Source organism: Silurus meridionalis, chromosome 8, assembly GCF_014805685.1.
Source record: "Silurus meridionalis isolate SWU-2019-XX chromosome 8, ASM1480568v1, whole genome shotgun sequence".
In the NCBI taxonomy this organism is placed as follows: domain Eukaryota; kingdom Metazoa; phylum Chordata; class Actinopteri; order Siluriformes; family Siluridae; genus Silurus; species Silurus meridionalis.
Window position 1 is genome coordinate 1,827,995 of NC_060891.1, and position 22,493 is coordinate 1,850,487.

At 40.5% G+C, this 22,493-nt stretch overlaps 1 protein-coding gene across 1 annotated transcript in view; it reads right to left on the reverse strand.

The window, feature by feature from the left end:
• nrxn3a (neurexin 3a) overlaps nt 1-22,493 on the reverse strand; it is a 303,444-nt gene that overhangs the window by 219,398 nt on the left and 61,553 nt on the right. Inside the window, 4 exon segments of the mRNA XM_046855388.1 lie at nt 2,089-2,472; nt 3,835-4,273; nt 13,550-13,711; nt 15,914-16,215. Coding sequence (XP_046711344.1) covers nt 2,089-2,472; nt 3,835-4,273; nt 13,550-13,711; nt 15,914-16,215 — 1,287 coding nt within the window.

The window sequence follows — 22,493 nt, forward strand, 5'->3', positions numbered from 1 at the left end:
CCAACTATGTGAAGTCCATAGAGACAGGACAGGACAAAGTGCCCTGGGCATCTGTCCACACACACACACACACACACACACACACACACACACACACACACACACACACACACTCACCTCTCTATTGTCGATTCAACATTTAGCTTGAATTGTTTATATTTTATTATTTTTTTACAAGTAGCTCATGGTGTTATGATTGGAATTTGATTATAAGCTCCATTATGGCTTAATAAATTAACTATCAGTATTTATGCTTGATGCTTGTGATCAATTGGCTCTTCAGTTATAAAAGCTTTAGTTCAAAAAGAAGAGATAAGATAGCTATAAAAGCTGATGTCATTGTAAAGCCTGTATCCTTTAAATCTAACAGAAAAAAAATCGGGGTACTTTTATTTTTGGTTGAACTTTTTTACTTTGAAATGCATCACAAGAGAAATCTCAGGAGAATCAGCCTCAGGGAGCACTTTGGAGTATAGAATGGCCGCGTTTGTATTAATCAAACAGACACAGAATTGCAGAAAGAGAAACATAATCAATACTCATGCTTTTATTCATGAATATCTTGTTCACAGCTTGTTAAAGTAAATGTACTTTTCGTCTCCAGAGTCGATAACATTTCACTCTGAGTTCTGGAAATAATAATAATAATAAAAAGCAACAAACAAACAAACAAACAAAAAACTATTGTTAATAGGTTAGAGCTGCGTAATGCGTCATGTTAGAGTTGAGTGCCACAGGTTCGGACTGAATAATGCCTCAGATTAGAGCTGAGTAACACCTCAAATTAGATCTGAGTAACACCTCAGATTAGCGCTGAGTAACACGTCAGGTTAGAGCTGAGTAACACGTCAGATTAGAGCTGAGTAAAGTCTCAGATTAGAGCTGAGTAACACCTCAGAATAGAGCTGAGTCATGCCTCAGATTAGAGCTGAGTCATGCCTTAGGTTCGGACTGAATAATGCCTCAGGTTAGAGCTGAGTAACACGTCAGATTAGAGCTGAGTAAAGTCTCAGATTAGAGCCTCAGAATAGAGCTGAGTCATGCCTCAGATTAGAGCTGAGTCATGCCTTAGGTTCGGACTGAATAATGCCTCAGGTTAGAGCTGAGTAACACGTCAGATTAGATCTGAGTAAAGTCTCAGATTAGAGTTGAGTAACACCTCAGAATAGAGCTGAGTCATGCATCAGGTTCAGACTGAATAATGCCTCAGGTTAGAGCTGAGTAACACCTCAGATTAGAGCTGAGTCATGCCTCAGGTTCGAACTGAAAAACGCCTCAGGTTAAAGCTGAGTAACACCTCAGATTAGCGCTGAGTAATGCCTAAGATTAGAGTTGAGTAAAGCCTCAGATTAGGTTTGAGAAACACCTCATATTAGAACTGAGTTACACCTCAGATTAGAGCTAAATAATGCTTTAGGTTAGGACTGAATAACACCTCAGATTAAATCTAAGTAATGCCTCGGGTTAGGACCGAGTAACACCTCAGGTTAAAACTAAATAACGCCTCAGGTCAGGACTGAGTAATACCTCGGATTAGAGTTGAGTAATGTGTCATGTTAGGAATGAGTAACGTCTCCCTCTTATTAATTACCCTTAAAAAACTATCTAAATCTAATGTGTATCAGTCCCTTTTATTGACTTTTTAAAGTGGGGATCATTTCTGTGGCAAGAATTATCAAAACTACTGAAATCCATCACATGGAAATATAGCAAATGAAAGGGAAAATTCACTTAACGGCTTGTGTAACTTGAGTCTGAATACAAGGAACTTTCCATGCGTAAATATTACTGCTTTCTTTAATATGAAGTCATCGACAAAGAAAAGGTTTTATTAGCTATATTTTGAGAGTATTAGTGCAGGAATATGAAAATGACATGGAACTGATATGGAAATCTTGCTTTTACCTGAAAATGTAAAAATTGGCACAAAGAGTTGGCTGAAAAGGTTGTAAATGCACATTGAAAGCCTTTCCGAGTGTGTTTAGCTGTTGTTTCATATAATTGCTGCAAATGCACAATGATTTGCATTTTCATCCTTAAAAAATTGCCAAAATTGCTTCAAACAGATATAAACACTTTCGCACTCACCCCTCTCGCAGGTACGAGACCAGAATCCAGTGCCAGTGCAGTCGCAGATGAAGCGGTTCCAGCCCTCTTTGCACACCCCCTTGTTCTTGCATGGGTAGCTTTCACACTGCTTCCCTGACACCTTGTTGCAGGAGGGTTTGATTCCGGCACCGTTCTGCTCTTCGGCTATCTGCCTGATGTCTTTACTGCGCCCGTCGATGAACAGGTCCCTGATGCAGCCCACATAGCCGTAGTTGAGCATGGCGGTCCAGAGCTCCGTGGGCAGGATAAGGCCGGCTCGATTCTCAGGAAGTCCACCAAGGTACATATCACCCTCCAGGTCCAGGATCTCGCTCTCGCCGCTGGCTGTGAACGGGGTACGGCGGCTGTTCACGGATATAGTACCTACAGAAAGAGACGGATACGATAACACAAAGTTGTATTCTTCGTAGGTATACACTCCGAAATACACTTTGAATTTATTTCATCCCTTTTGAACAAACCAAAATTCACTAAATATACAATGCAATTTATTTTTTATTTGTAAAGCACTTTTAACAATGGACATTGTCTTAGAGCAGCTTTACAGAAATAAAGCATTTATGAAAGACTCTGTTTGTACATTATAATTTATAAGTTTGTTATAAATATATACAATTACATCATGTGTATTGTCAAGGTGTATTCTGATTGGTCGGTGTTTGCTGAGTCTATTTCTCCTCTATTTCTCCTCTTTTGGGCATTTCCCAAAAAATCTTTTACGATGGCAATGTACACTTCACTTCCCTTCACGACTAAAATGCACATACACCAATGAAGTTCTGCTCTGTGTAATCCCCTGACACGACTGCTTCTGATAGATTGCATGAGTGTACAGTCTGGGAGAAAAAGAAATCAGCTGCATACTCACTTCTTGCTACTTAATCAAATTCTGTGTGAATTTATCCTGACTCTTGGGGGTGCTCTTGCACTTAGTAGCACAAAGTACAGTCTGGAATAAGACGGTCGATAATCTGACGTGGATTTCCACAAAAACAAGCCCTCATATTGACGTCTTGTTTATCTTTGAAAGACAGAGAGAGTTTATCCCTTCTAGAAACATTTATACCAGAAAAGAGGGGTTAGCAGTTGGTCTCTGGTGTATTGGAGTCTTATCCAGTGTTTATGACCTTGATGTGCGGGTGTGAATTGTGTAAACCTAGCTTTCGTACACACACACCTGCACACACACACAGATGTACTAAAGTGTAAACCAAGCAGCCGGAGTGAAGAGGAAAGGATCAATAGAGCTAATCTCTGCAGAAGTGACACGGCCTGGTCCCATGAACACCATTGTCTAATCAGTTGCATTATTAATATCCTTTGAGACCTTTCCCACAAGCATGTGGTATGGACTGATACGGAGAAGTTGCTGATCGATTCGGCTGTGTGCAGAAGGAATCAAGGCCGAGAGCATGCAAGGAAACGAACACAGGGAGGAAAAAAAATATGTAAGCAGGAATGATGTAGGAAAAAATGGCTTTTTCTCTCAAAATGTGTCTTTGCACGGGTTTTGCTAAAACTATTAAAATGCAAATAATTAACCATCACCACTGATGTTTGTTTATTTATTTAGTTAGTTACTTAGCATATCTCCTGTTGATAACACAATATGATTTATTTTTTGCCACAAAAAAAGCTGTGAGCTTCTCACTGAAACAAAGATGCCGTTTTAATGAAGTGAAAAAAAAATTGCATTGGTGGAAAAAAAAAATAAGACACACTGACCTGATCGGCCATCTCTCTGGATGTCCACGTGGTACCACGAGCCATCGTTTACTTTATTCTGCGTGGCTTTGACCTTGATGGTGCCCGAGCCCATGTCCAGCAGCAGGTACAGACTCCCGTCCAGAAGCTCCACAGCGAAAAAGTCCACCTTGGCATTCTTCTGGCTCCCTGCCACCTTCCTGTCCTGTGGCTTGCCGTGTGTGAACAGGATCAGGCCGTTGGGCTCCGAGGTGCGGAAGTCGAACGAGATGGAGCCCATGCGCTTGGTGTTCCACTTCGGGAGGCTGATGTAGGCCTCCGGGGTCTCGAACGAGATGGGGTCCAATGTGGCCACGTTTTCGCACTTAAACACAACATCTCCCTGGATCTTCATCTTTGGGTCCACGATGCGTGCCAGCCGGGAAAGTTCCAAGCGGATGTCGTTGTTCTTGTACACGACCTGCATTAATACAGAGAAATAATCACTGATGGGTTCAGTTATTGAGCACCGGAGTGTGTGATTATGAATAATGTCCTTTCCACAGTCTTATACAGTCAGATGGAGTTGTGGAACCAGGAGATCACTTTTACTACGAACTCCAAAAACAAACGTGGAACATTTTCATGCTTGCACTTTGCACATTTCACTCTCATCCTTCAGGCTGATTTTTCTGATTTCTATTGGCAGTGGGAAATGGAGTGGAAAAACTGCAACAGGTGATTTTGTGGTGAAGTTCTGAGGAGAAGTTTCCCAGCGTTGAAAAGCAGGACCAGAGCTAATACCAATAGGTCAGGTCATTTCTTCACAATGAATACCTCTCAATGGTAACTGACTACAGCCGAGGTGCCGTGTGTATCTGCGTCTGCTTTTTCTGATAGCTATGCTAATACGGAGAAGAAAGACGGAGAGGAAAAAAAACCTGTGATAGCACTCGCTATCACAAAGAGTGCAGAAGCACCAGACTTTCCCCTCGACTCGTTTAAAAATATCACGTCACGCCACTGGGTTGTGTTTGTCAGGTAAAGTGAAAAAAATATCTAGTTCACACACACACGCACACACACACATTCTCCTGCACCAGCAACACCTTGGAACTGCAGCGTCAGATTCTGTCGAGGTGCAAAATCACCAGCTTTTCTCTCCGAATGTAGATCTTTTCTGTGCCGCAGGGCTGCCTGGATTTACTCTCGGATTAGGTGCAGTCATCAGCCACATTTCCCAGCCTTGAGATTATAGATAATCCTGGCTGTAAAATCAGGCCATCGCTCTGCGGCATCCTGGAGGAAAGAGCGAGCTGAAGGATTGTTTGCTGTCCCCATGGAGGACGAGTCTCTCTTCCAGCAGCCTTTATCAGTGGGATCATAAACACCATCATCCCTGCAGTGATCCATTCCGCAAGCACAGCCGTGCATAGGTCAAACACCATGTATCACACATACGTACACACAATACACTTCCTCATGGCAGGAAACAGATTGTCACCATATCTATTTTTGTGTCAAACACAACACAAACACTTTCTATTGGTCAGTTCTGGAAGTTGCCCTGCACTGCATCTGTTCGAATCTCACACAAAACCTGAAGGAAAAATGTTTATCTCATTATTATTCATCATTATTCATAAATAAACAATGATTTATTCATGATTGATTAGGTTTGTTCTTTTCCTATATGTTTTTTTTATTCCTCTTACACCACAGCTATTTTTTTTTTTGTAAAAAAATGACAAATCATATTTTTACACTCATCCATTTCCATTTACTGCCCAAGTTAGTTCCCTCTCACGTATTTTGTGCAGTGGCTCAATAAAATAAATCAACAATCTGAATAAAAATGTATTATTATTTTTATTTATACGTTCATGCACGCCTTCCCAGTGTTAATCCCGTTCGTTTTTAGTATCACGATTCATCCCAGCCATCTCCATTCATCATGTGAGACAGTTGATCCTCCTCGGTTTAAATCGTCCTAAAGCGCTGTCACGTTGATGAACTCAAACGGCACCTGAAATGTCAGCTGGCTAATTCCAGCTGGGCCGCTGCCCATGAACTGTCCGTTCTCCTCTCGGAACCGATCTGCTCTGGACTTCTGAAATCACATTTCATGTGTCGAAAGCGTTTAAACTGTTTGTCAAAAACGATCCTCTCAAGAGCACAAAATTGAATTAATTGACTTTGAGAGGGGTGATTAATCGCCGCAGAAAGGTTACCGGCATCATCCGGGGTTGAAAAACATCGGTGCAGAGAACAAATATTCGTTCCCTTGGGCGTGAAGACTGGCGAGTCAAGGCCGCCTTGAAAAACAGCAGCAATGCCATCGTGACATTTGAATGGAATAGCGTCGCTTTATCTATCTGCACCTGGTGTAAGGTGTGTCTGCCGGGACATGAGGTAATAGAATGAGGAGTAATTGAGCCTTCTTCTATACAGGAACTAGAACAGACTCGGCGTGAGCATGTGCCTATTTCAAGTCTGTAGATGAAACGGATTGAGCGAATGTGAAGGCCGACTGGGCGCAATGGCTGAATAATACTTGTTTGAATATGTGGAGTCGAATTTCATCAAGCTGTTATCTCACCTTGCAGGCTCGTTCGGAAATAAACTGGAAAGGGGGAAATGGTGGTGCAGTACAGAACAAGCTTCTCCTGGCGTTCTTTTATCACGTGACTCCATATACACTATGGGGTTATACTGACTCTGTTTTTACAAAAACAGAGGTCAAGACATTTGAGTTACTTATTCAGTTAAAAAATAATGTCATCTAGATGCAGACCACCCTTTTGATTGCAGCTTTCAATCCTTGGCTTGAAATTGTTCATCGCTCTGGCCAACAGTTGTTGGTCAATCATGAGCACTTTTTTGTCAGATGGCATCCTTCAAGTCATTTAAATGATGGGGTTTGTGAGTGTACACACAGCTCTTCAGGTACTCTCATAGGAAGAAAGTACACGATGACAAGTCAGGAGACCTTGGGGGCCATGGCACATCGCTGAAACGTGAAATAAGGCGTCCAGGCAACAGGTTTCGAAGAACTTCCATTAGTGTGTTGTTTTAACTGAATAAGTAGCTCAAATGTCTTGACCGCTGTTTTTGTAAAAATAAATACATTTCGAGTCAGAATAACCCCATAGAGTATATGGGAGTCACGTGATAAAAGAACGTCAGGTGTGTTGGCAGTTAGCAATCAAAAGATGTTGTAACATCCACTGCTTTATTGTGACTGAATTGCCATTCCAGTGATGGGTGTTGAGACACCCAGCTCGTCCCCCTATCACCATTTACCGTGTACTACCTGTACTAAAAACGTCCAATGATTGGAACTAAAGTCAAAGTCGGTGTATATAGACATGTATTTCTGATCAAAGGAACAAAATTAACTAAATGACTCAAGAAAAGATTTGATGATCGAGATTCAAAGAACCAAATCCTTAAAATGATCCAAAATTCCCATCACCAGTAGACAACTGCATGGCGTCAATGTTCATAATCGCACTGATGGTGCTCCAAAAGAGAATGGGATCTCCTTTGAGTCCATTTTTGTTCCTGATGTCGTCTCAGAGAGTTTTTCTAACCAGTGTCAATACTATTCTGTTCAGTATGGATCTAAAGCCACTTTTGGTTTTCTGTCAAGCTGCTTTCTGACAATATCAATACCACTGGAAATGCCATTGTGGTATGAAGGAGTGAAAAGCTGTAGGTTGCGGATTCGATTGGCATGGAGTGTGGGTGCTGGGAGAATGGCCATGCATGGGTCTGTGCGTGCCCGTAGCCCCCTCTCTGTCTGTGGTCGGCCTGCGATGACGTGCCAATTCATCATCCACAGCTGTCTGCCCGTACTATAAATCTCTGCCTACAAAGCCTGCCCACCGCTCTGCTAGAATTAATGGCTCCCAGGCCAAGCTGTAGAAAAGTTGGAAATTGGTATAGATTATTCACCAGTCAAGGATGCCAGGTGGCACTCGGTTGGTGCTTTTCATCAGTTCTCAGGGCTAAAAGAAGACAGACAGTTCGATGCTGATTCGTTTTTCTTCATGTTTGGGTTTGGGGTTGTTGAATTCTGGGTGTTGCTGTTGCACCTTGTTTTACTTCTTACTGCCATATTAACTTAGTGAATCTTGTGCCTTTATACAGAGATTCCACAATAACTATCGATGTTTTAATGTAGATCCAGGTTTATTGTGTTTGTTGTGTAAAACCAGTTTTAACAATAACATCCAAGATTCCACTGCTGACCTATTACAACAAAAAAAAGTCGAACATGCATGAATCCGGTCTATAGCGATATTCCCGTTATATGGTTTATATATATGGTTTCTTTCAGCTTCTCCACTGTCCAAAAATTGTGCCAGTGGACTGATGGCTATAAATTGTCCCATAGGAATAAATGTGTCATGTAACGAACTGGTGTTTATCATACCATGTGTTCTTGTCTCATCTCCAGTGTTACTGGAATAGACTACAGATCCACTCTCCAGAACAGGAGAAGGTGAATTATTGCTTATTGAAAGTGCTTAACTGATGCTAAACATGTATTTTGGATTATCTGGTATTTAAAACTCATGAGGTCATTCATTTAAGAGCATAATAAGAACATAAGGGGATGTAGTAGCTTAGATCGGAAGGCATTGGACTTCTGGGCCCCTGTGCAAGGCCCTTGAAACCCATAGCTGCACAGTTCAGGGTTTCTGTGGGGTCTTAAAAAGTCTACAAAAATGTAAAAATCAATAATTTATGCCTTAAAAGTCTTAAATTTGCTGTTCTAGGTCTTAAATAGTTTGAAACAGCTCTTGATTTTGCGATGTCCATGTAAAGCTACGTCTACTGCTCGTTGAAATGCTCATGAAGCCCTTTAAATGTTTTTTGTTTATTAGTTTCTGTTGTGTTGTAGATTTTTCCTTTGCTAGTCCAAATATAATTCACTGTATTATGACAACAAATGAAACCAACATGCAACAGCCAATCAGCTTTCTGTTATTGAATATTGGATTATAATCTCTCTTGGATTTTAGCATGGATGTAAAGTAGAGGCTCTTTTTCAGCTATGGGGAAGTGCAAGTTTAGCGATAGTTGGCTTGAAAACAATGAATTTAGGGCTCGGGTTAAAGCCAGTTGCTAACAACGTATTTGTGTGTGTGTGTGTGTGTGTGTTAATGGTCTTAAAAAGTCTTTGTGAAACCTACAGAAACCCTGAGAGATGAATTAAGTCGCTCTGGATAAGAGCGTCGGCCAAATGCCATAAATGTTAAGAATATAAAAAATTACACATTTATATCTTTAAATATTGAAATATTTTAAGCTTACCAGGTCTAAAATAGCAGCACAAATCTCCTACCAGTGTCCTTTCCACTACAACTACCTGTAATAACTTGCATGTTTTCTTCATTACATCCAGAAACAGCGGTGGCAAAACGGTACAGCTGTTTCTGGAGCTGGCTACATTCCAGATATCCCTCTCCTAACACGACTTATTCAAACTGAACATCTGGAGGAGATGGAGGGGGCACACAGTGGTTTGACCCATCTGTACAAATCTCGACTGCTCTGACCCACTTCACAGCTGGAGAACTGGACAGGTTTCAGGAGCTCAGACAGCAGGACAGGAGTGTGTTTTTAGACACCAACATGGTGATAAATAATGGCACCATGCACATGTCAGTGAGAGAGAGTGTGTATTGTAGAGTCTAGCTCCAGTGCTGCTCGAGAGAGTGTGTTCTCACTGGTCATTAGTGCCTCAAGCACACACACACACACACACACACACACACACACACACACACAGAGGAATATATTCTAACCAATGGCAGGCCAGACGCAAGGCCCCCTCTGCTGGCCAATTGCTATCCAATCAGTAGTGAGCACTGTGGGCTTCTTTAGCATAAATTCTTGTTGCTCGCAGCTGTTGCTTTAACCAATCAAACTGCAATTTGGTCATCAGAACAGGTTGACATGTTCACGTCCTTTTGATTTGGACGCAGATACACTTACAAGGACATTTACAAGGCGGACTTTTCAAGAAAAGATGTGCATCGTGAGGAAAAGTCGGCCAAAACAGTTTTTTTCATGAAAAATTTTGACTTTTGCTTTTTCTTCTCTGAACCAAAACCACACAATTTGCCTTCATTTCGAATCTCCAGGAAAACCATAATGCACCGAAAAAAATGCTCAAAAGTCCAGGGGGGTCATTTTATGAGGTGAATATCGATGCTTCTGCTGGAGATGATGTATGCGGTGGTGCAGTTGTAGCTACAGTGAAAAGACATGTTGTGTTGTATTGTGTTTACTGGGTTTCTTGCTTTAGTAATAACATTCATTCTCACTGTATGAGATTCCTGTCTGCGATGCAGTGCTCTGTTCTACTGCGATTCTCTACAATACTGATTGTTTCTGCATTCTTGTTGTCATAATGATGGTATTAAAAGGTGGATTGATGCAGGAAGGACACCACTGAAAGGTGAAATGCTTTTCACAATCCTGTCCCACACTCTGTAGGTTGTAACTGTAACAACCAAAAGAAATATTTAAAAAAATCACTCTAATATAGAAAAATAATGAAAAGTGAATTTGCTGTTGTATCCTACTATTTTAGCAGTTCCATTGTTGTGTGATACTGACAGTAAAGATGAAGCAGAATACTGACGTAATAAATGTGCATGACATCCTTCATCTAGCAGAAACGATGTATGAAATGCTATCATAAGTGGTCAAATGTGTCTCAGCTGTCCACTTGTGATCTGATCACCTGGGATGCTTGTAAATGCCAGGTGTAAACAAGGCCTTTGTGAATTGCTATGTTTTTCTGCTGGTTGAACTAGCTGTAGTTTGCATCCCATGCCACAAGGTGGAGTACTCCACAAATGTCAAGGGATTTCTCTTTAGTTGCTACCGAATAGCCTCAAATTACACATTTGTTTAAAAACTCCTGTCTACAAAATGAAATATTGTGTTTAATTGGAGTCAGCATGTTTCAAAGGCTAGCTAAAGGTTTATTTAGAGAGGAACGGTGAGGGACATGACGAGGAGAAACAGTATTTTCACACTGGGTGTGTTTTCTTCTCAGAAGAGGTGTTGAAAACGTTCAGGAAATGGTGACCGTTTGGTCTCAATTCCGAAGCTCACTGCTACTTAATGTTAGCTTCAAACAGTTGCTTATGATTTAACTTTTGCTAACGTGCTAAATATTCTAGAAAACGAATGTAGCATTGGTGAATTATGCTAGTTAAGACACATCAGTCAATCCTGCTGATGTTCATGTTATTTTTGTTCTCGATTAGTAATTAATTTGTCATTATTGTTTTTTTTACCAGCACTTTAGCTACAAAACCCTTTTTCCTGATCACGTTTAAACTTCATGTCTATATTCGTTGCTTTATTTTGACTGAATATACACAAAGATTACAGACATCCTGTCATGACTGATCTCTGTAGAGTAGTTTCCAGGGCTGTTTCTAAAAGTATTCAAACACTGACTACTTATTTTTTTTTAAATAAAGGTTCAGATGGTTTTATAGTGATTCCCCTCAATGATCTGGGCTAAAGACAACCTCCTGTCCTTTTCCTACATCTCCAAATCTCCAAATATATACCATTGATGCTATGTTTTTAGAACCCTTGTTGTTAAGACTCCACTCTACAGACCGCTAGTTGTTGCTCTAAAGATCTAATAGTAGATATTTTTCGATGGTCCTGTATTACGTGACCCCTGTAATCCAAAGGTCCAGGGTTGTTCCCATAGACCTACAGAGTCTATAGTGTCTAAGTTTAAAAGCTGTAGGGAAGTAATTCTTTTAACAAATATATACAGATATATAAGGTGGCTCCAGGCACCATTTTGGGCTCTACACATGGTCTGTGTGGGTTCTGATCACCAGAGGATTTTATGGGAACACCCCCAGATCTGGTTTCAGGGGTGGGTCTTGGGTAAAAGTACACATATTTATTTTATGTGGGCTGTTTGGATCTTGACCTATTGCTTCAAACAAAGTTCCCAAACCTTTTGACCAGAATTTGGTCCTAGTCCAAGAAAAAGATGATTACATTAATGTATTTAGGGCATCTTTAATGCATAAATTATTATCGTACCTGGCTCAATACCAAGAATGTAACAAAAATAGTCCAGTGTGGCAAACGATGTAGGAGAGGGTTTTAGCAGCTAAACATCTCTCTTGAACTCTTCAAGCTCCAGGAACACAAGCACCGGTTACATCACACTAATCACCGAACTTTTTTGCTAGAATCTGGGTAAAAATAGGTCCTGGTAATGACCCCTTATCTAAACTATAAAGTGCAAGGATTTGGGCAGCATGCTGGGAGCAGTAGTGAACATCTAAATTGAACTCAGTGATAGATGAACTTTTAGATTTTTACAGACATCGTAAAGGCAACAGACAGTGAAATATGATTTTCGGCCAAGGTTTACTGAAAATCGTCAAATTAATCTCTCTGTAGATTAACTACCCACTCTCAGCTAAATTAAGGAATGATCCATTTAGTAATTATGGCCTCCAGGAGTGAAGGAGCTCAAGTTCACTGTCCGATGTAAGGATGAGGGCATCAGAATTTCTTCAATACTGTAAAAGATCTGTTACATAAAGCTCATCTCATGAGATTAGTAGTTGGAGATTTCTTCCCTCCGGATTACAGCCCCTCACACCGACCCACTCACGTCACACCGCAATCTTGACAAGTACCAGAATGCAGAATCTCATCTCACCCGATCATCAGAGCTTCTTTTCTGGGCTAGCTCAACCTTAATCAAATGATTTACAGCAATTGAAAAGCCAAATTAAATACAGCTGAAACAATTTCGTGTCGTGAGAAAATTTAGAAGCCCAGTGAATTTCATTATAGTGGAGCTCCATGGAAAACTGATGTCCACTCTGTCCTTCTCAGAAGATAAGCTTTATTAAATCTATTACACTGCTTCACCTTTCCATTCCAACTTGTTCTATTTTTCAAGATGAGCTGCGAAACAGCGCTGGAGAGCAAGAGAGGAGAACCTACAGTAGCTGTGACTAATGCACTGACCACCCATCCAAAAAGCTTCCTGTTTGGCACGGGCTTTGGCACATATTGCCCTATTCTGGCACCATCACTTGTGATCACCTAAACCCGTTTTGTAGTTAATGTTTTCATTATGTCTCATTAGCCTTTGATAGATTTATGCACTCTTCAAAAAAGGGTATATTTTGTGATTCGAAGCTTTTGTTATTGTGCTTTCATCTGAAACCCTACAGGGTTCTTTGAATAGATGATATCTTTAGAACCCCATTTAAAAAAATCTCTACATACGAATGTACATACGGAACCCTTGATGGAGCCTTGTTTGAAGGCTTTGTTTAGGATTTTAAGGTTTACTGTTTAAGGTTTTCTTTTTGAATGGTTTCATGTTTCCCATGAAATGGTGTTACCTTCTCACCTGGTCTTTGAAGGTCCTGTTTCCTTGTTCTAGTACCTTTTAATCTGTGGCCTAGAAAACAAACTACAAGTCTATGAGTTCTGATCTGAGCCTTCTTGTGGCTTTAGCCTGTGATTATTTATTAATTTTTTGAAACCTTTTGTTATTATTTCATCATCTAGTATGCTCAAGGGTTCTTTGGATGCTTTTGTTGGTGCATGGTAATCCTTAGAACCCCATTTAGAAAAGATGCTCCATTTGAAAAGCAGTGTGCAGGTGAGAACTCAAAGCAGGAACAAAAAGAACAGAGCAGGAACTCATCTTACAAGTGACATCACCTACCTCTTTGAGGCAGCCCATGAAGTTATTGCTGACAGGCGAACCAGGTAAGTCAGCGGTGCTTGGACTTCCTCCGACGTAGAAGAAATCATCAGAGCCCAGCATAGTGTAATCCTCCTGTGTGTAGCCCGTGGTGGTAAGGATGCCATCCACTGAGATAGTGACCTGTCAGGGTGGACATGACAGAAAGGAAGGGGAGAGATCCACTGATGACACTTATGAACCTGTGACTTTCTGAACGCCATTGGTAGGAGTAGGAGCAGTTGTCTGGTGGAACACTGGGGATAAATGAGCAGCACTGGGCTCTTATCAGTCACTACTATTCTTGCAGGTAAAGAAAATATTTCAGCGGCATATTTTCTTTATCTTTGATGGTGTCAGAAATGGGTTTCCTACTTTGGGATTTTGGTTAGGTCTGGGAGGTTAGTACAATGTCAATGTTTTGTTTTTTTGATTGGTTAGTTCAGACATTGATAAGCATGCTTCCAAAATGTGCTGCATGGTTTACTATTTTTTAGAGATGAGCAAGCAGGAGGTAAACTATTGGTGGGTTTTAATGACCTGTGTTTCATGTGTAAGGGACACGGACACCAATGCTGCATGCAAAGCCAAGCCGTAAACACACATGCACTTGAACAGGAAAGCCATAGATGTGAAAGCACTGAGGAAGATGAGAAGATAACGACATGTACGGTACACAAGGAATAATGGGAGATGAAATTGTTAGTGGTGAGGAGCCCCCCCAAAAAAAAAACCTGCAGTGAAAAAAATGGAGATGATTTGGCGTGCCATGCAAGTCTGTACTGGAAACAACTGTCAGAGCTCCCTTGCCCACTGGCTGTTCATATTTTGCATTTATGCACTCTGTTTCTTGGTGGAAAGCTTCTGCCAGTTTCGTCAACAGTATCCCGCAAACAGAAAGGCTTTTATTAAACCACTACAGCCTACTAAATCACATATCAAGGTCTTTTCGAAGAAAGGAGAAGGAAATTTTAGAGAGAGTAAGCCAGGAAATAAAAAAAGAAGTAAAAGCCGTGATGAAGGAAGAAAACAGGACAAGGAGAAAAGTGAAGAACACCTAGAATGCCAACCCCATTTCCTTTTTCTGGTCGATAGTCGATTATGACGTTTAGAAAGAAAGTCAAAGAAAAAAAGGAAGAGGGCCAGAAGAGCACACGGCAAACCAAAAGAAAAGGACAATAGGAATGATATCTACCAGACAATGTAGTTTGTTTACCATAGCGTGTCCAATGCCTGAATGCTTTGTGAAAAGGGGGGAAGAAAGGAAATTAAACAGTGAACAAAAAGAGCTGTCAAGAAAAAAATGATGTAAAAAATCAAAACAAAACCCATGATGAATAATCAGGGAGCTTCATTAGTCTTTCAGGTAAGGGTTAGTGTAACAGACGTGTTCCATGAGTGGTTAGTTTTCCATTCAGCAGCAAAGTATGAAAGAGTGAAATTGGTTGAAAGAGTGAAATTGGGAGAACGAGAGACAGAAAGAAAGCAAGAAAGCAAGAAAGAAAGAAAGAAAGAAAGAAAGAGGACCAAGATTCAGGGCTATCGCTCTCCTACTCCTAAAATAGCAGCACCGGATGTGTGTGTTGAATGTGTGAGAAACATCATACTTACATTCAAAGCGCTCATACTGTAAATACCGAGAGTATTTAGCGACATCATCTTAATTGTTGTGTCTATACAGCGTTTTTAATACATGGCATGAATTTCAATCTACTGAACTTCCTCGTATATCACGTTGGAGAGATGATAACCAGCTTCCCTCAATTTAGCAGATGATTCTCAAGATGCACTGCCCTTTATTTCCAGCTAAGGTGTAAAAAAATGTTAAGTATGAATAAATCAAAATAGAGAGATGTGTGTAGAGGCTGATGGATGGAGCTCAGGGGGTGCATCACCACCGTGTTGGCCGGCGCCAAAAATATCCAGTGCTGAGGAGCAAAACCACCGCAAAACATTTACATATTTTAAAATGCAGTCGGTGCACTGAGCAATTTAAACTGAGAAAAATTGGCTGTGGGTAAATGGCACGGTTGAGCTTGGCTGAAGCGTCTCCCTGCCACCCTGATAAGAAGCACTATTCACCCAAGTGAAGAGAATATCTACAGAATGAGAGAGGGAGAGGGAGAAAACGAGCGAAGGTAACCTCTTGAAGCCATCACACCACTGATGGCCTATGACGGAGGTTAATGCTTAAAGGGGCTTAGCTTGAGGTGAAAAGTGAAGACCCTGGTAAAAAGGTCTAGAAAATCGTAACAAAAAGGCAAATAATAGATTTTCACGAAAGAAAACAGGTCTAGGATACCACTAGAAAGGTGAACCCTCGACGCTTTGCCTGTTGAACGTTACCTGTCTGAGATTGCGTGTAACTTTGACATCGTGCCAGGAATTATCGTTGAATTTGCCATTGACAGGCTCCACGATGGCCTCGAAGGCTCCAGAACCTAAATTGATGACCAGGGAGACAGCGCCGTCCTTCAGCGCCAGGTTGACGTAGTCGGCCGACTTGCCCGTGTGTAGGATCAGCCCGTTGCGCTGCCAGGTCTTGAAAGAGAGCGTGATCTCGTCACTGCTGCTCTGGATGGGGTTTTGCGAGAGGTCGTAGCAGAAGTATTCCGAGCCTCGGAAGGTGGCCACGTTCTCCTCGCGGGCTGGAAGAGAAAGGAACCAAGTAAGTTTGGTAGTTTCTCTGTAACTCTACAGATCACTTCTATAACCTTGTTGAAAGAAAATGGAAAAAAAAAATACACCACCTGCTGAATTTATGAGTGCACTCTTAAAAGGAAAGTGCATGAATAAACATGTTTAAAGCAATCAAATTTGTCGACAGCTGCATCATCGGGAAAAAGCGCTGCATTTCATTTATACTAGACAATAAAACCATTGCGTCGAACGTGCGAACTCCGGTCACATAAAAACCTAGAGTGAATTTTTTCAAGCATCAGGCATCAGTATGCTTGACCAAACCGATTCAGCCTCCCATCATCTGATCCATAGTGATGGAAATGCTTACATATTTGCTTCTCAAACACACAAAAAAGTACAAGAATCTATTTGTCCTAACTAATCAACATCTATAACATCTGGTGTAATGGCCTTGTCAGAGAAGGCATGTGTTTTTTTTTTGTCTATTCACCAAGGCTTGGAAGCTGATTGGTGGCTCTTGAGCTACTGGAGCTGATTTGCTCATCATGGCCAGTGCTGGAGTCCAGCTGTGGTGCAGTCTGCATGGAAATGTGGACGGAACACCCAGCCGTATAGTCGCTTAGCATTTTGTAGGCAAAAAACCAAATGGCTATTTCTCATATTTCATTTTTGCAGCGAGGAATTACGCATCAAATACACTGAGGTCATTTAAATAGTAAATAACTTCTGTCTGTATAACAGGACTTCTGTCACAGTTCAACTTTCTTGTGACTTATATTTAAATAATATAAGCAGAAATTGTTATCAATGCAAAACACTCAATATCTCCATCTGTTTTTTGCACAATACTCAATAACACAAAACTATACATCTTGCACAGGTGCACTGTATTACCTTTATTAGTTTATAATCATAAGGAAATCACACTGTTTCTGCTCCTGATGTACTCCATATTCTCTTTCTATTTTTATTGTACAGTTTTCACTTTGCAATTATTTTGTATTGTATTATAAATGTAATTATATTCCTCTTTTCTATTTTTACTTGGTTATTTTTTATTTTAACATCAAAGACCACTCTATTATAAGCTTTGAACTACGTGGCAGACTGTGCATGGTTATACATGTGACAAATAAAAATAAAATTTCTTTGCACAGAGATCTTCTTCTTCTGCTTCGTCTTCTTCTTCCTTCAGCTGCTCCCATTAGGGGTCCCACAGTGGATCATCCGTCTCCGTACTACTCTGTCCTTTATATCTGCGTTTTTCAAACCAACTACCAGCATGTCTTCCCTCACCACATCCATAAACCTCCCTTACCTTGTCTCCAAAACGTCCTACATGCGCTGTCTCTCTAATAAACTCGTTTCTAATCCTGTTCATCGTCGTCACTCCAAATGAACATCTCAACATCTTCAGCTCTGCTACCTCCAGCTGCACCCCCTGTCTTTTACTCACTGCCACTGTCTCTAAACCATACAACATCTCATGTCTCACCACAGTCCCATAAACTTTCCCTTTCACTCTCACAGATACTCTTCTATCACAAATCATTCCTGCTATCACTCTTCTCCACCCACTCCACCCTGCCTGCACTCTTTTCTTCACTTCTCTAACACACTCTCCATTACTTTGCACTGTTAACCCCAGGTACCTGAACTCCTCCACCTTCTCCACCTCTTCTCCCTGCAACTGCACCACTCCACTGCCCTCTCTCTCATTCACACACATGTACTCTGTCTTACTCCTACTGACTTTCATCCCCCTTCTCTCCAGCGTGTACCTCCACCTCTCCAGGCTCTTCTCCACCTGCTCCCTACTCTCACCACAAATCACAATATCATCCGCAAACATCATAGTCTACAGAGACTCCTGTCTGACCTCGTCCGTCAACCAGTCCATCAACACTGCAAACAGGAAAGGGCTCAGTGCCGATCCTTGATGCAGTCCAACCTCCACCTTGAACCAGTCTGTCGTTCCTACTTCACACTTTACTCTGACACACCAGACTTCCTCATACAATACCACATCTCCTCTCTTCACCCTGTTGTATGCTTTCTCTAAATCCACAAACACACAATGCAACTCCTTCTGACCTTCTCTATACTTCTCCATCAACATTCTTAAAGTAAATAAAGTGTCTGTGGTGCTCTTCCTCGTCATGAAACCATACTGTTGCTCACAGATGGTCAACTCTTCTCTCAGCCTGGCTTCCACTACTCTTTCCCATAACTTAATGGTGTGACTGATCAACTTTATTCCCCTGTAGTTACTGCAGGTCTGCACATCTCCATTATTCTTAAAAACCGGTACCAGCACACTCCTCATGCATCCTCTCACCTTCCAGAATCTGGTCGAACAATCTGGTTAAAAACTCCACTACATCTCTCTTAAACATCTCCATGCTTTTTCTGGTATGTCATACATAGGTGGGCTGGTAGCTAGATTGTATTGCCAAACATATTGGGACACCTGACTTTTCCAGCCCTATATGGTAGATCCCCTGCTGTAGAGCTCCAATTCTATGGGGTTGAATGTGAACACTGTCTACACCACAGGCACCTCCTCACCTCACCTACATCAGTACCTGCCTTTACATACACCCTTGTAGCTGAATGAGCACAAATCTCCTCAAAATCCCAGAGTGAAGCTTATTATAACAGCATATATTTTTTATAGTGTCTTCATTCCAAAACTATTCAAAGCAAAATTCCCTGAAGGATGATAAAGTCTGAGTGAGGGAGGTTTGTGATTCACGTGCCGCACGGGCCGTCCTCCACCGATCCACGTGCAAATCCCATGCTATTCATGTTGGACTTGCCTACACTATAATACTAAGATAGTAGAGTTTATAAGATTAGGCCAAACAGAGTCATGCAACTTCCAGGAAAAAAACAACAACAACAACAGAAACTTCAGCATTAATAGCACTAGACTTGTTTCTATTAGAGTTCATCTCTAATTTGGTAACTTTTCAATGCGTACGCATGTGCTTCAGTTGTAGCTGTTCATAAATAAGTACAAAATATTGTTCTAAAAATCCAGATCTAAACATTCAGAGCTCAGCCTTGAGCGGGGAGTTTCTGCGATGGAGTTTCGCCGATCTCTTAATACAGATCAGATGTCACCGGGAGTCTCTGTGGATGGAGCGGTGATCAATTATTAATTAAAGCGAGTGTTGTTTTTGCTAAAGACACCAGCCCACTTTACCACCAGCTGCTTCCCTCCGCCATCAATCCTGAACCACTTAATACTTAATGACTGAGTCACTGCCCACACTGAAGGTCCAATGTGATATTACAGATCACAAGAAACATCATGCCACTGTGTTAAGTGTGTGTGTACAGTATTTCGTTGTAGGGTGACAAAATCTGCCAAAGCAAATATTGTTTTTAGAATCAGACATTAGTGTAATATTTGCAAATTAACCGTATACAAGTATGGAATTAACCCCTATGTGACATGATGCTACAAAAAAAATCAACAGTGTAATGTTGAAATGATTTCTCGGACATCCTGTGGCCAACTGCAAGTCAATTCTCGCCAATAAGAGCACGCCCTGAAGTGCTCATCTTACACCAGAGCAACTATCACCAAGTACTATGGTTTTTTTACTGGCCTTCCCTAGTTTCAATGTGTAGGGAAAGTCTGTGTAGATAGCTTGGCATATCATGGACTGATTATGTAAGCAAGAAGCTTCAACAGAGAATTTACTTTCTTTTGATGTCCATAGCAGAATGTTTTTGATATTTTACAGGGCTTTTTATTGAAAGCACTATGACATATGCTGGTTTGGAAAAACAGAGGTGATGCAGAGAAGGTGACTGGGAGAGGTGGTAACAATAGCCAGTGATAAAAACATATATATATATATATATATATATATATATATATATATATATATATATATATACACACAAGCAATTAAATTATTAAATTCTTTTTATCATTTACCATTAACTGATGGTCAGTTAGACTGGTCATTTTAAATTCAATTCAATTCAATTCAATAAAAAAATAATAAAATTTAGACATGCAAAATAGAAATTGTTTAATAATTATGCGAGTATTCTGCAAACCTACTTTTCCTATGGGAATTAATAAACTGAACTAAACTGAACTACATTCCCACGTAAAATCCTGATTAAGGGACAGTGTATACTTAAATACTATGCAAGCCACTATAAATGTGTAAAGAAGCAAGATGCACATAAACATATAATAATAGAATACATAAACAACAAATGATTATGATTAGATTATTACTATTATAACGAGCACAATGAAACAAAGTAAATATATAAATACAAAAAATGTTAAAAAATAAAAAATATCACAAAATCTAAAATAAAATAAAGAGAAAAAAATGATGTATGAATCATAAATAAACTCAAAAAAATTATATTGTAATGTCAAAATATCATGAAAGGCATGAAAGTGTATGAAAAAAAGGATAGCAAAAAAGAGACACAATGCTGTTTAAATAAAAACGAGACCATTCTGGTATTTCATGGATTTCTTATAAAGCCAACATGAGCAGCTTACAAAATTCGTTCAATTACACGCAAAAAAAAAAAAAAACACCAGACGTGTGTGTGTGTGTGTGTGTGTGTGTGTGTAAGAGAAAGAAAGAGAGACATTCAGCAGTAGTGGAATGTAGTATATAATAATAGAGATGAGTAGCGCATGGCGTATGGGTGAAATGACTTTCTCTGAAAGCGCAAAATGGAAGCAGCGTGAGAAGTGAACACGGACCAGCGGTTTTCCCTGAGGCTCCCTTTCAGCTCAAAACAAACCTATCTCCAGAGATTTTTTAATGAAAACCCTCACTAGGAGAGGACAAAGGACTTTTAATCTGCGCCGTAATGCTAAAATAGATGGAGACGAGCGTCTGGGCCGCACGCCGGACAGCCGACGAGCCGAATTATGAAATCTTAATGAAAACATCTTTATACGATTGAATGGACACTGGGGACTAAGACTGTTATCGAATCATAATGGTAATGGTGTTCTAGTGTGGTGTGTGTTCTTACACACACACACACACACACACACACACACACACACACACGCGAGCACACACCCACCCAGAGGAACATGTGGAAGATGCCAGAGGCATCGGAGCATAGGAAAAGTAGTGCAGTTATGGCTGCCATAAATCCAGGCGGCTTTAGGAGGGAGGCCATTACAGGACGAGAGCCCTCGAAGCGAAGGCAACATTTTGATCAATTGCACTTTCAGCCCTCGCAGGACAAAATGGACAGTTGCCAGAAAGTGCTCTCTGTACGGATTTATGACTCCCACTTGAATCTTTGATGGCGGTATGCTACAAATGCTTGTCATCATCAAAGGCGTGATGTCAAACAGGGAGCAAGCAGCAGCGGTAATACAGTCAGCATGGGAGACAAATAATCAGCTCATAAATAATCAAAGTGATGAGGTAAGGAAATGCTGAGCAGCTCAGCTAAGAATAGGTCGTGGTATTATTCTTTTTTTCTGTCTGGCTGATTGACTGAGTGACTCAGTAGTGCAGATTCAGAACCACAAGGATGGGTATCTTCACCGGGCCTCATTTTTCTCACGCTAATATTGAAGGAGATTTAAACCATCGTGGATAACTTATTTTGGGGTTTGTGTTTATCGTGTTCATATATAAAATACATACACTAAAAATAATCTTGATTTAAAGGCCACAAAGTAGGTCCCGGTCTTAATGCACCAAGTGCATTGGTGTATTTAATGAATCTTTTGTCAGCATTATTACTTCATCATGCATTTCCCAATAACCTGAAATGAGCAAAACAAATCTAAACATTATTATAAGACTGGTTTATCAACAGTAATGGCATCCTATAAAAAACAATGTGTGTCTGTGGAAACTTTGCATCTTTTATAAACATAACATCTAAATGCTCATTGAAAAAGCGTGAATCATTTTATTTCTTAATACAATTTATAATCGCTATACATTCAAACATATAATATACACAGTTCAAGCTTTGTTGACGACTGTGTGAGTTGCTAGCCTGATTAGCTGTATGTGTCTGTCAGTAGCCTAGCATAGGCAGAATTAGCAATTGAGCTAATTTCATGAGTATTATGCAAATACTATGATGTAAAGACCAATTTCACTTGTTAGATCGCTAACTCTGTATACAAGGCACCACACCTTTAGGATCATGTGGCATCAGAAAACCATGATGTCATTTCCTGGACCTTGGACTGAGATTTATAATCAGACATTTAATTGGAAAATGCAGACAAGCGGCTTACATAAATCAGAAT